General features: G+C 45.2%; 1 protein-coding gene across 2 annotated transcripts in view; it reads right to left on the bottom strand.

Moving 5' to 3' along the window:
- The window catches only part of LOC102313719 (protein MTSS 1), a 63,733-nt gene that overhangs the window by 14,933 nt on the left and 34,696 nt on the right, over positions 1-14,104 (bottom strand). For both annotated transcript variants that reach the window (XM_014340901.2, XM_042212947.1), the window contains exon 4: positions 1,521-1,605. In XM_014340901.2, the coding sequence (XP_014196387.2) occupies positions 1,521-1,605 (85 nt within the window). The remainder of the gene's footprint in view (positions 1-1,520; positions 1,606-14,104) is intronic.

The raw sequence follows: 14,104 nt of genomic DNA, 5'->3' as shown, positions 1-14,104 counted from the left end.
ACACACACACACACACACACACACACACACACACACACACACACACACACCACGTATGGTTAAAGCTGTTCCTTTTGCAGACAAAAACAAAGACCACACAACACAAATCGAATTAAAGATGAAGGCCGGATTAAATCTGTGGGGAATTAATGCAGATGTGTGTGTGGGCATCATTAGCAGAGTGATTAGCTGCAGCGGTTTCTTCCTAACAGAACTGACGCACATGCAGAAATCAAAGGACTTGATATTTTTAAGCCTACAGATCAGATTTAAGTGTGCATACAGCATCCGGAGCATGCATGAGCCTCTCTGCCTCCGTTGGGGCTCGATCACCAGTAAACTGGTGCATGGAGATCATTCCCAGGACTTCTAAGAAGTTTAGATTTACCAATAATTTGACACAAGCATATGTATTCAGTTTCTTGAATGAAGAAGAGAGCTGATTCACAAAGCAGTTTGTAAGAGGATTTATTCTGAGGTCATTTTTCCATTTAGTAATTAAAGGCTGACAGATATCAGGAGCCATTAGATATTATGAGGTCATATTTACTGGGGTTTACATGAGCTGCTGTGCATATGTCCAGCATTAAAAGGAAGTCCAACACTAGTTTCACTCCTGTGTTTCCCCCTGGTCATCTGCACACCAGCAGCAGCCTCACAGTCTCAGAAACGTTGGTCTAGAATAAATACTGTGATTACAAGTAGAGAATAAAAACCCCTGAAAAGGGACCAATTAGCTTTCATTCCCAAGTTAAATGACTGCTGAGGTCACGGCCACTTATTTAAGATTTATCAGCCTGATACTGTATAATGTGACAATAAGAGGATTTCACATCCCATGTGGCCAGGAAACACCTCCCCACCGAGGAGCTGGAGGGGGTAGGTGGTTGGGTGAAGGGCATCTGGGACGCTTTGCTTAGCCATATAGAAAATAACTGGATGTCTGCCGTGACACATCATACTTTATTAACAGAGGTGAACCCTGCATCCTCCTGCTACTGCATCCCTATTCACAGAGTCAGCTGGAGGTCCCATCTTACAGCTTCAATCTCTCAGACTCTCTGCTTTCATACGGGTGGAGTTAATGGACTCATGCAGCGAAGGCAAAATGAAAAAGAGGAAGGCTGATTTTGATCAGGAGGAGCGGTAGGTGAGGTTTACAGGCTCTTGGAAAGGAAGCTGGTGAGAGGATGTGGTCACAGCAGGATTGATACTGCACTCTGCGGTCACGTGGATGTAAAACATGAGTGATGAAGAGTGTAAGGAGGATTCGTAAAAGCAGAAAGAAGGCGGCACAAAGATGGACGAGGGTGTATTTATAAAAACGATCTGGATAATTATTTTCAGCCACGATGATGTCATTAGATTGAGTCAGAGACTGATGGACCAGGATGGAGGATCTAAAAGCTGAGGCAGGCAGGTTGCCATGGAGAACTGGGAGGACAGGCCACTCCTGTTCATCTGACGCGCGCACACACACACACACACACACACACACACACACACACAGATCTACCCACATGGAGAACTGGCGTAGTTTGGCCTCGATGCTGCGATGCCTCATGCACATCCTGGTGAGGGCTGAACCGATGTCCCGGGTCCCCCCTGAAAGCAAACACAGACACAGAGGACAATCTGTCAGTCAGACCGGGAGCTGCAGATCACTGGAAGACTTTCAACATGACGCAAACTCACAACTAAAATCACCCTTGCAGCTCTTGCACTTGTAAATCCTGTGTTTCTGCCTATCATCTATTTATTTAACCTCTAAATAAGCTGAAACAGGTTTTCCTCCAAATAAGAAACCTTATCAATACCATAGACGCTCACATGCAACTTTATTAGCTACAAGCCTTCACCTGCTCGAAAAGCAGTCACAGCGACTCGATGAATTTAGGCGTAATCAAGACAAGCGGCTAAAGTTCAGACTGAGCATCAGAATGTTAAAGGAAGGTGATTTAAAGGACTGAACGTTGCTGTTGGTGTCGGACAGGTTGGTCTGAGTATTTCAGAAACTGATGACTTTCCCCTCATAACCATCTCTAAGGTTTAAAAAACAGGAAATATCCTGCGAGCTGCAGTTTCCCTGGGAGCAAATGCCTTGTTGATACCAGAAGACAGAAGTGAAAGGTCAGGCTGCTTTGAGTTGATAAGAAGCAACAGCGAGTCAAATACTGACCAGTGAAAACTGAGGTGTGCAGAAGAGCGTCTGCAAACGCACAACACGTCGCACCTTAGAGCAGACTGGCTATAGCACAGAGACCACATCGAGCCCGCTGCTCTCAGCTAACAACAGGAAACTGAGGATACAATTCTCACAGACTCAACAGACGACTGAAGAATCACCGCCTGGTCTCATGAGTCTTGATCCTGCTGCAACATTTTGATGGTAGATCCATCCGGCCTTTTATTGGTGGTTCCGGCTCCTGCTGGTGGTGTGATGTGAACACTTCTTTTGGCACAGGTTCTGCCCTTCAGTACCAACACAGTATCATTTAAATGCCCCAGGCTGTCTCAGTACTCAGTGTACCCAGTGCACAGTGCCTGCTTCCAGCAGGATAACGCGCTGTGTCACAGAGTTCATCTCATAATGGTTTCTTGAACATGACCTTCACAGTCACCAGATCTCAATCCAATTGAGCACCTTCGAGGCAGGAACAGGAGATTCACATGATGGATGCAACTGACAGATCTGCAGCAGCTGTGTGATTCTGTCACGTGGTTTTAGACCAGAATATCTTACATGTTTCCAGCACCTTGTTGAATCTATGCCATGAAGAATTCAGGTCATTCTGATGGCAAACACAGGTCCAATCCAGCACCAGTCCCTAAGGAAGCGCCCAGTGACTGTAGCAAGTAATAAACTCTTAATAGATTATAGTAAAAACATGCAACCACCATCCTCAACATAACAGGTAAACACAAACCACAAGCTTTGACAAGCTATAACTTATCCTGTTTATAATCAGCAGGGATGCTAAATGTGTACAAACAGAATTATTCCCCTTACCTAAGATAGCAAAAACAACTGATGAATACAACACTTGTATGTCATCAGCTTGTGTTATATGGAGCAAATCTCTAGGAGAATGTAAACACACTCACACACACACACACACACACACCCTGTCGAAATGACTGAACTGCAGAGCTCGTACTTTTGTGTGGGTCTGACATTAGATCTGCACAGCATCAAAAATACATCCAAATGTGAGCCCTTCCACTCATGTACAGCTGTGATTTTCTTATCATTGGAGTCTGCTAGAGTAGCTTTACATGATCCAGAATTCAGAATAATCCTTTTTTAATCTCACACTGGACCTTGTTGCGGTTCATCCTCTGATCGGTGCAAATCCACAGAAAGGCTAACGTCCTCAAAGTCACCCAGGTGAACATTCATGAGAGTCTAGAGACGTGCCGAGCTGCAATCTACACCACCATCACAGCCACGCTGCATTAGCTGCTACAAGCTAAGGGAAACTCCTGCATTTGACTCTTTGCACTTCTACAAATGATGACTTGGATAACATTTAGTGTGAGCGCACAACAACACCGGATTTCTTCATCAGCTTACTTGGTAGAAAGCTTGTTCCAAGTATCTTGGACTGGCTGACATTCTTCTGTGAATTTAAGCTGAGTCAGAGTTCGCTGTTACTTTGTGTAATCTGAGATGTTATTAAAGGACAAAGAAGGTAGCTGCACCTTCTCCCACACAGCCACTCGATAAACAAACCCATGAAAACATGAGCTAAATAAATATCCTTCTGTATTTAAGACTGAAAACAAGGCAAACACATTTGATAACTTAACCAAGTTAATAAAGCAATTTCAGCAACTCCAGAAATGGACGGGATTCAACCTCCAGTGTCTTGCTCAGGGACACTCTGGCAGGGTGTCGGGGAGCTGACTGTCAGTGCAGCAGAAGCTCCACAGGCGCCAGATGGTCATCTTCTCTTTCCCCCAGACAGAACACTCCCTCCTGGGGAAAAGTTCACCACAACTCAGCCTGGCAGCCTGGAGATCCAGCAGCTCCTCCAACACACGCCAGCGCTCGCCTTCCTGTACATGTGAAGACCATCAACAACCACATTCCTCTCCAGCTTTGACTTCAACCTCTCCTGAATTCTTCACTTCTTAATATCCTGACTAGCAAATTCTTGTCTTTTAATATCGTGTATTGTGGACTTGCTTACTCTTTAACTTCTGGAAGGAATATCATCAGGAAGAGCCCTCACAAGTATACTGAGCAAACACACGAGTTGGCTGGGTGGGTGAACACTGCAATGCACCACTCCTCTCCCTTCCCGATGCCTTCCTCCTTTCCTCTTCGTCTTCTCTCCGACATGCTTCTGTCACACCCTTATGTCTCTTTTCTGCCTTCTCTTTAGGCTCCTCAGAGCCATCGAAGGCACAGCGAGGACGAGCCGTCCTGCTCCCAGCGCACATATAAGATGAAATAACATTACCCTACATGTGTGTCTATGATGGATTGCTGATGATTAAATCTTCCATGCCGAATTCTCAGCAAGTGAAAACGAAACAAAGTCCCAAATGGGAAACTGAACCACATCAACGTGTAGAAGAAAGCTGCGTGACAAGAGGCTCATAGCAGAGACACTGCAACAAGCATGAAAATATTAGTGGCGCTCCCGTCAGCTGAGCTTAACGGGTCAATCAACTTGTGTGAGTGGAGTGGAAGAAATGTACGGCAACCAAGTGCAAATAAAGATCAGGCTGTGGTTGATAAAAGGACCAAATTGTGTCAGTTCCAAGTTTGTTAAGGTTTCAGCACTAAAACTATTTTTATGTTTACAGATAGTTTCAATAGCAAAGGTGTATTAAAAACACTTTAAAGACTGGCTTTCTGACCCTAAACCTCTGTCGTGTGGTGTTTCTGGGAGCACAGTGAGCTGTTTGCTTCTTTTGGTTGTAGACAGTAAGAAAAGAAAAGTTGCCCCATAGACTGTTCACAACAAAGTTTGTAGATGTTTTAAATAACCGCGTCATGATTCCTGGAAAGACACGTAGGCGCAAAGTTGTCCTGGCTCCCAAAATTACTCCAGCACCAAAGTAAGTGGAGAGCTGAACCCTAACTTGACCTGATTTATTTTATTTTGGAAGAAATTCTTAGGGCTCTGTTGATGTTATTGACGGTTTCTTGAACCCTGAAGCCTCGGGGCTTTCATCCATTCATCCATGTTTGATTTAGCCATTTCTTTAAGAAGCTCTCTTCACTCCAAATACCACCTCCTCTTCCACTTTTCTCTTGCCCTCCTTCACACAGTCTCTCCATCACTCCCATCCTCTCTCTCGTCTGTTCTCACATTCAGAGGAGGTGCTGCCTCCTCTCTTCTCACCTCATCTCCTCGTCTCTGCTGCCCTCCTCTGAGAAACAAGATGTCACACTTCAGAATCGGTCCAGGCCAAATTTCTCACCCGCCATCTCTGGTGGTGGTACAAAATATAATTTGTCAGAATTGCTGCAGGGCTTCTCCGGCAAAGATTTTACGACAACAATAGAGTCAAAGTCGTAAAGCAGACCTCCAAATGAGCTTTTGAAGGTCTATGTGAGCCAAACGTGCTGATAAAGCTGACATGGCAGGTTTTCTTACAGGACAAAAGGCCCAAGATGGCTTCTCACTGGCGAGCTGAATCGTGCAGATCTGTGAAAACGATTTCATCTACAAACATTTGGCCTGAGTGCTGGCTGGGCAGCTTTCCACACACGCTGTAACTCCCCGTCTTTCAACCTTTTTGACCTCATATCCTCAATTTCTCAGAACCACCACAGTCTGAGATAGCGTGACTAACAGTGCACTCTCTTTATTTTAGGAGGCAGCATCAATGATCTGAAGCGTTACAATTCACATTCAAGCCAAGAGGCGAGAGTCCTTTAAGCCAGATCATCATTCACTTTGTGTACACACACTGTTCTTCTGATTTGTAAAGAGCCTGGTACGAATCTAAACAAATCAAATCTAAAACTACTAATGCGAGGACACCTGTTTATGTGGATGTGGTGATCCTGGCAGGATCTCCAAGTCGCTGTCTCTCTTGACAAAAGGCTTTACCACTGGGTCTTAGTGCTGTTTCTCAACCCAAACCGTTGCCTAGTTTTAGAGAAATCAGCTGCAGAGATGTCTGGCTTCTCTTGATTATAAGATGTGTTTAAAGTGCAATAAATACACTCAAAATAAATTAAAAGAACACTTTGAAAACAATGGGGAAAAACATGCATATATATCTATAATGATATGGACCAGGTAACGTTTTAGGAAGGAAACAATGCCACATATTTTGATGAAAATGATCAACCTACAGAAGCTGAATACAAAAACAACTCAAAAATCTAAGTAAAAAAAGATGCAGCAGGTTAGTTCACTTTGCCAAAGTTTCCATGAGCAACTCAAAATGCTGCTCAGTAGTTTCTGCAGCCGCCACAAGCTGCTGCCTGACAACATTGGGACATGCTCCTAATGAGACGATGGATGGTCTGCTGGGAATCTCCTCCCAGATCTGGACCAGGGCATCACTGAGCTGATGGGGCCAGTCAGTGGTATCGGTCCCTTCTTCCTCTAGGAAATGAACCCTAACCCACTGCACCAGCGCAGGGTCTAAAAATTGGTCCAAGGATTTCCTTTGGCTAAGTAAGGGCAGTCAGGGTGCTGTTGTTGAGCCTGCAGATATCTGTATGTCCCTCCATGGATATGCCTCCTCGGACAATCGCCACCAAACCAGTCATGCTTAATGTTACAGGCAGACCCTTTCAGGTCTGTCACATGAGCTCAGGGTGGAAAGTGGTGGACCTGGTATTCTGTGGCAAATGCCAGTCTGGCTCCACGGTGCCAGACAGTGAGCACAGGGCCCACCAGAGGACGTCCGGCCCTGATAAAGTCTGTTTCTGATTACTCAGTGGCCTGTGGAGGTCATTTGTAGCTCTGGCAGTGCTGATCCTGTTCCTCCTTACACAGTGATGCAGATACAGATGTTGATGGCTTAAAGACCTTTTGCAGCCTGTTCGGCTCTCTTAGAGTAACTGCCCGTTTCCTGAACTCTCCTCCAGGCTCTTGAGACCGTGCTGGGAGACAGCAAACCTTCACACACTGATGAGCCATCCTGGAGGAGTTAGAGTGTGTGTCCGAGCTCCGTAGTAGTGACACTACTCTAGAACTCTGTATGTTAGTAATCCATTATTGCCATATTACACATAAAAGCAGCTTGGGAAAACTACTAAGACATAAAACACATGTAGCAGCTCAATACTCTTTGATCTATCCGCACACATCAGATGCACTGATGCAGCGGTATAATTACAGTAGATTAGGTCACTTTGCTGTATTTTATGGCTGTAAACTGTGATCCGGTGCGTTCACACTGCCCCAGGCTATAAAGTGGAAAATTAACTTCCTGGTGTCTTTTTCTCACGTCTGTGCACAGAGACGCATCGATGTCAACACAGCTCTGCTCTCCCATCTGTACCCCACAATTTACATTTTAGTGGATTGGTGGAGCCACGAAACCTAAGTGCAACATAAATTTGCCTTCCATCCACACCCCGAACGTGCTGGCCGAAGCCGCCAAGCTTAACAACTCTTCTGGCAGAAACGCTGGGATCACGCTCAGTGTGACATGATGTAAACGTCCGTGTCGTCCCCTCAGCTGGGCTGTGATGTTAGTTGGCTGCACAGTTCTTTGGGTTGGCAGGTTGTAATTCGCCAGAAACCAAATGGTTCCTACACGAAACTACTCAGAACAAGGTTTGTGTGTTTTCTGAGTAACTGGGTCGGGATTGCAAATGTATAATTTTTTTCATTTGTCCTTTTCTTGAAGAGATTTGAGCACCACAAGGCGAGTGGTGTGTATGAAAACAAGGCAGACCTCGCTATAGCAGTTCTCTGTAAAACTGGGTAACTCACACAAACACTGTAGATCAATAATCAGCACTGCAACACACACATTTGACTTTAGTAACCTTTTAACTGAGTGCAAATGCTGAGTAGAACAAACGAAAGGAGATCATTTTAGAAAAATAGCTGAGTAAGGAAACTCATCTCTCAACTTTCATCACAAACAGTGCAAAGGTTTGATTTTTAGCCACAGTTCAGATGAACTTCATGTCCGGTGTTAGCAGACTAGAGCTCTTCCTGCAGGGTCACAATCAGTCAATCAGTTATTGGTCAAATGCAGCTGATTGACCCGACTTCTCACTCGGGCCCTGTGTTGTGTGTGTGGTATTGAGACCCAGCTGACCCAATTCAGTGGGACAGAGCAGCGTCTCTGTCTGAGCTTCAGAGCGAACCGGCTGCAGGTCAGACAGAGACGCTGCTCTGCAGACAGAACGGCCCCGAGGCTCCACAACAGCTCATCTGCATGGAAGACCAAACTCGGCCCGTTTAAACCCTCAGACAGAAGAAGCCCTGGCCGTGACACCACACAGGAAATTAGTTGTTAGTCAGAGACCAGCAAGAAGGGAAAGAGATCAAAACTGAGGCCGGACCGGAGCGAAATGAAGGAAACATGCTAATCAACAAGGAGTTCAGACATCTCAGCCTATGAAAAAAAAAAAAACCTCTCAGGTAACGTTAGCTAGAAACCAAAAACTACTTCTGGAAACGTGTTAAACAGCACAGATGATACAAAACAAAGTTTCTGTACCTAACATAAGATTCTGCTTTGGGATTACATAGGATGCGGTCTAAATTTGGCACAATTCTGACGGAAATCTGGAATTATCTGAATAAATAATGAGCAAACGAGACTGATTCAACTTTTTGTGCCAGCGTTCATTACTCTGGACCACAAAAAGACTTCAGCCAGCGCCAAACACAGAGCAGAATCATCCCTTTGCATTGGAACAATCTCTCGTCTCATCCGTTTTCTTCCAACAACCAGCAGCTCCAACAGTGAAGCTGTTCGATGATAACTTCGTAGTGTAGTTTAAAATGTTATGCACATATGAGAAGAATATAAATTAGTGTATATTGTTCTTTTTGTCTGTGTTCATATAGTTTTGATTTTAGACTCATAACTTTCATAAGAGCTCATCAGGTAAAAAGAGATAACCCAATAATGTCTGTTTATAGAGATAATATTGTTGTTGTGAATGTTTTCATATGACATCACTTCTACTTGAGTCGGTAAAAGCAGATTTTACTTTAAAAAGCTCAGTGACGTCAAAAATTAGAGGAAAAGAAAACCACTACAAAACGGTACAGTAGCCACGCCCCTTTTCTCTCTCATTTCTCATCTCAGAACAGCTGAGATTTATCTGGTGACCCTTCGGCAGAGCCGAGGGTAAGTAGATAAAAACAGCAGAGCCTCAACAGTAAAACGCTGCTTACATGTTGATGAATCAGTGCTATTAGTACGTCACATAAACTCAGACGACAGCTAGTATGGACATTCTCACTTTGATTTATTATTGAGTGTTATTAGTAGCTTGAGCTCAGGTCTTTCCTCCTGTACGTCCCTGTCATCTCATAATCTATAGCAAAAACTATGAATTATTTTATTAACTGTAAAACTTCATTTGTAATCCACAGCCTAGAGCGTCACAGCTGCAGTTTCTTTAGCATTAGTAAAGCAAAAAGCTTCAGGATCGGTGAGCAGAACACAACTGCACCAAACACACAGGCGACATTAGCGACCCGATGGATAAGCACTTGCTCTTCTACACTGCGAGCTGCTGCAGTTGACCATATTCCTCTTTCAAAGAGGTCATAGACAATGAAGACTTTCTGGAAATATAAATACAGGCCACTAAATATCCTGGTTTATGAGGACTTTGATTTTACTCATGACCTTTATTTGCCTTTAAAGATGAGCTTTTGTTACCTGTGGTTGATGTGGCGGTGTGATCCTTTTCCTGTGTGATGTGGGTTGAATTTAGTGAATGATTGTTGATATCTGTCCAGGTACCTGAAGACTCGTCCTGTTGGAGTTTAACTTGAGATTTTTCAGCCCTAAGTGGAAGTTTTCTACTCTGGGAACACCACGAGGAAGGATTTGGTGCATTCGTGGACTCTGGACTCAAACAGAGTTCTTTGATATTTGAGTTTATGCTAATGTTTATTTGGCTCCGTTTGAATTAGGTTATTTGCATCTTTAGTACTGAATAAAACAGCGAAAGACTTTATTTTACTCAACGAACTCCTGGATGATGTTTGACCTTCATGTTGGACGTCATTGAAATACTTTTTAAACAACTTCAGCTTTCAGCGCCACAAACGACAATCACAAGCATCGGCAGCTTTCTGGGTAAAAGACAGAAAAACTTTTTGGGAAGTGTCCTGGGGCACGACTCCAATCCAGCACGCACACTTTCAACCCTAATTTAAAAATCGAGATTCCTGACCGACTTTTCCGAGACGAGAGCCTCGCTGTCGAGCGCTCTCGACACTTTAACCAGCGGATGTTGAGCCGCGTCAGCGCGGTGTTGAAGTGAACAGTGGGTGACCTGGAATCTAAGACTGGAATTTAAATCCATCCGACTGGGACGTGAGCTCAGCCATCGCATTCCCACAGGAGCAGCTCCACACGAACACTGGTGGAACTGGGCTGAGGAACTGGAGCAGCTGAAGCATCTCACACTCACACACACAAGCCCAGCAGGACAGGCAGTAAATCAGTGTCCTGTAGAACGAGACTATATTTCTTGTCTTGTTGCTACAGGGACGTTACTACTAGGGAGCTATTTTTGAGAACTGGAGCATGAAGGAGGAGGAAAAAGAATAAAACAACGACAACTGGAGCTGCAGAGGACAGAAGATGGGATACAAGAAGAAGAAGAAAGGACAACTGGAAGATTGAAGTGAAAATTAAAAGGAAACAAAGACTTCAACGACCCTGCTCGTCTTCTTTAATCCCAAACACAAGTGTTACGGTGCAAACAACAAAAAACACAGATAAAGAAAAAGAAATACTAAAAGCTAAACCACGTTGTAGCCTCAGTTCTAACAGGCCAAGAAGTCACATCCAACCCACAGACCCTAAACATCAGCTCATACCCTTGCACACATTCACAGAGAAGACCCTATATAGAAATTACACCCTTTGCACTGCCTTAGGCCCCAATTCCAGTGTATCTGCAACCCGCTTTGCAACCCACATCCCCTTAATGTCTTCATTTCATGCCAAGTGTAATTATAATTGGTGTCATATCTAATATCATATTGATGTCCGCTCTGTTCTTGAGTTTACTAGATTAGTTTTTGCTGCATTGCCGCACTGTCAATGACAGTAAAGTGTTTCTGACTGAATCGCAGTGTTACGGCCCTAGCAGGGCCTCCTCCTGAAGGTGCCTGTGTGGGCGTGTCCCACTACCCCTTCTGCCTGAGGTGCCACCTTTCCCTTTTGTGCAGCTGACTCTCGTCAGTAGTTAAGGAGATTTAAGCCCAGGGAAAGGTGAGCTCTGGGCCAGAGTGCCATTTGTGGATGTAGTGGTGTCTTGTTTCCAGCTAGTGAGCTGTGTTTGTGGTTTCCAGCTGGTGAGCTGTGTTTCCTTTTGACTTTTTGCTTTATTTGACCAACGCCTGAGTTTTGTTTGTGTTTTCTTTTATGGTGATAACGGCTTGTCCGTCTCTTTTAGTTGAATTACTTCAATAAAACTGTTTTATTTAACTGTTTTGCCTCCCTGACTCCTTTTTCTGACCCGGTCACTTTTGTTGCTTCCCCCTCACCGCCTAGACCCCCCCCAGGGGAACGTAACAGCAGTAAAATGGTTTCAGTACTTTGATCCTTTCAGTTGCTGTAGTGACAGCAGTGCATTCAGTTGTCTGTGGGTTGGTCTCTCTGTGGGTTTACCTGTAGCTACAGCAGGATCGTCTGGGCAATGCTGTCAGCTGCTCTTACTCGTGTTTTCTCTCTCTGGCACTCTGTGTTCTTCTCCTTGACCGTTTCCTCTCCTTCCTGAATGCTCTGCTCCAGTTTTTAGTTACATCAAAAATGAGAAAAGTACCCAAACTCTGACCTTTGAGAGCAACAAACAGGAAACTTACTCTTTAAAAAGGCAGCAAATGTGCAAATCTGTTAAAAAGTGCCTCCACCTTTACCGCGACTGAAAAATCTGGATCTTCTTGTGTGCATAACAAAATAATTACAAATTATAATTTTAGGATGGGATGTTTGTAAGGAAATTTCACATAAAAATAAGTCTCAAAAATATGGTTTAAGTACACAATAATTTAAAGTTGTAAGTTCAGAGAGTGGCTTCATCGGGTGAGGGCCTCCAGCTCGCACTGGAACGGTTCACAGCAGCGGGAATGAGGATCAGCACCTCCAAATCTGAGGCCATGGTTCTCAGCCGGAAAAGGGTGGAGTGCCCACTCCGGGTCGGGGATGAGTTCCTGCCCCAAGTGGAGGAGTTCAAGTATCTTGGGGTCTTGTTCGCGAGTGATGGGAGAAGGGAGCCGGAGATCGACAGACGGATTGGGGCTGCAGCTGCAGTAATGCAGACGCTGCACCGGTCCGTCGTGGTGAAGAGGGAGCTGAGTGTAAAAGCGAAGCTCTCAATTTACCGGTCGATCTACGTCCCTACCCTCACCTATGGCCACGAGCTGTGGGTAGTGACCGAAAGAACGAGATCGCGGATACAAGCGGCAGAAATGAGCTTCCTCCGAAGGGTGGCTGGCCTCTCCCTTAGAGATAGGGTGAGAAGTTCGGCCATCCGGGAGGGGCTCAGAGTAGAGCAGCTGCTGCTCCACATCGAAAGGAGCCAGCTGAGGTGGTTCGGGCATCTGACAAGGATGCCCCCTGGGCGCCGAGGTGTTCGGCATGTCCACAGGAGGAGGCCCCGGGGCAGACCCAGGACACGCTGGGTTTCTCTCGGCTGGCCTGGGAACGCCTTGGTGTTCCCCCGGATAAGCTGGAGGAGGTGGCTGGGGAGAGGGAGGTCTGGGTTCTCTGCTTAGGCTGCTGCCCCCGCGACCCGGCCCTGGATAAAGCGGAAGAAGATGGATGGATGGATGGAAGTTCAGAGAGCAGGCTGCTATGACTAAACTGTCAATATGTGATGAAGGTGCAATCCCAGCAGCTTCTTTAATCCGCAAAACCCCAGAGTTTGGCATCACCGTACATTAGCACTTTGATTTCACTCTTTTTTCCCTTGCTGCCTGTCAGTAACACACACATGACCACAGCTGTGATGCCATTAAGTTCACACTCGGCACAAAAGCCGTAAAGAAGTCAAAAATCATTTAAAAGGTCCCACAAAACTTCAGCTTCTCCTGTCAGTCTGCTGCTGCGTGACAGAAGTAAGTAATCAGGTGATGGGCAGCGTTAAATCAGGCGCATGGTGTTGCCTGGTGGTTGCATCAGTCAGCATCGCTCTCGCTCTCTGCATATAGCCAAGGTCACTTTACAACTTCAATACGTCTCACGTGTCAACAAGCAGCAGAGGTGTCGCTCGCTGTCAATCTCTTTAATGCAGAGGCACGAAATACCAACTTCCTGCCAATTAGCCACACGTCACAAAGGTCACATTGAGCTCAAATGGAAACAAAGAACTCATATTTCCCATTAACTACTCCACAGCACACAGAAACATCTTGATGTCTTTGATCTCTTTATGTGAGAGCTTCTGTTTGTACGGAGCGCTGCAGTAGAAATATCATGAGTGCAGCTTTGAGATCAGCCCATTTGATTTTTTTAAACGTGCAAAAATTCCACAATTTTCTTGAGGTCCGGCTTCCTGAACCATGGAGACAGAAACAAGATGATGCATTACCTGAACTTCTATATTTAGCCTAAAGGCTGCGGGGCATTTGGATGAGAAGCTATGAAGTCGCTGACAATAAGAAAACGTGCAGCAAAAGTCTGAATATCTGTTATCTCTGAATGTGGCAGCACCAGATCTGATCACATTCAAGCGTCGTTGCTCCATCTTTAAGCTTTCAAAATCGCCTCTCCTAACTGGGATAGAGGACACACACAGTGGGAGTGTTTTTAGGGAGTAAACAGAATTCCTCACGTCTCACGGAGGGGCGACCGGGGTCGTACAGTCCTGGAATACCACACACAGAAGTGGGGAGGGGAGCGATCCAAGGATGCCTGCCAGCATAGGGCTGCAGTCTTAGGATGCTTTCTGCAGTGTGTGTGTGTGTGTGTG

Source organism: Haplochromis burtoni, unplaced genomic scaffold, assembly GCF_018398535.1.
Source record: "Haplochromis burtoni strain Fernald_Lab_line unplaced genomic scaffold, NCSU_Asbu1 Contig_402, whole genome shotgun sequence".
Lineage (NCBI taxonomy): Eukaryota > Metazoa > Chordata > Actinopteri > Cichliformes > Cichlidae > Haplochromis > Haplochromis burtoni.
Note: the sequence above shows the minus strand (reverse complement) of the source record. Positions and strands in the feature narration are given on the sequence as shown.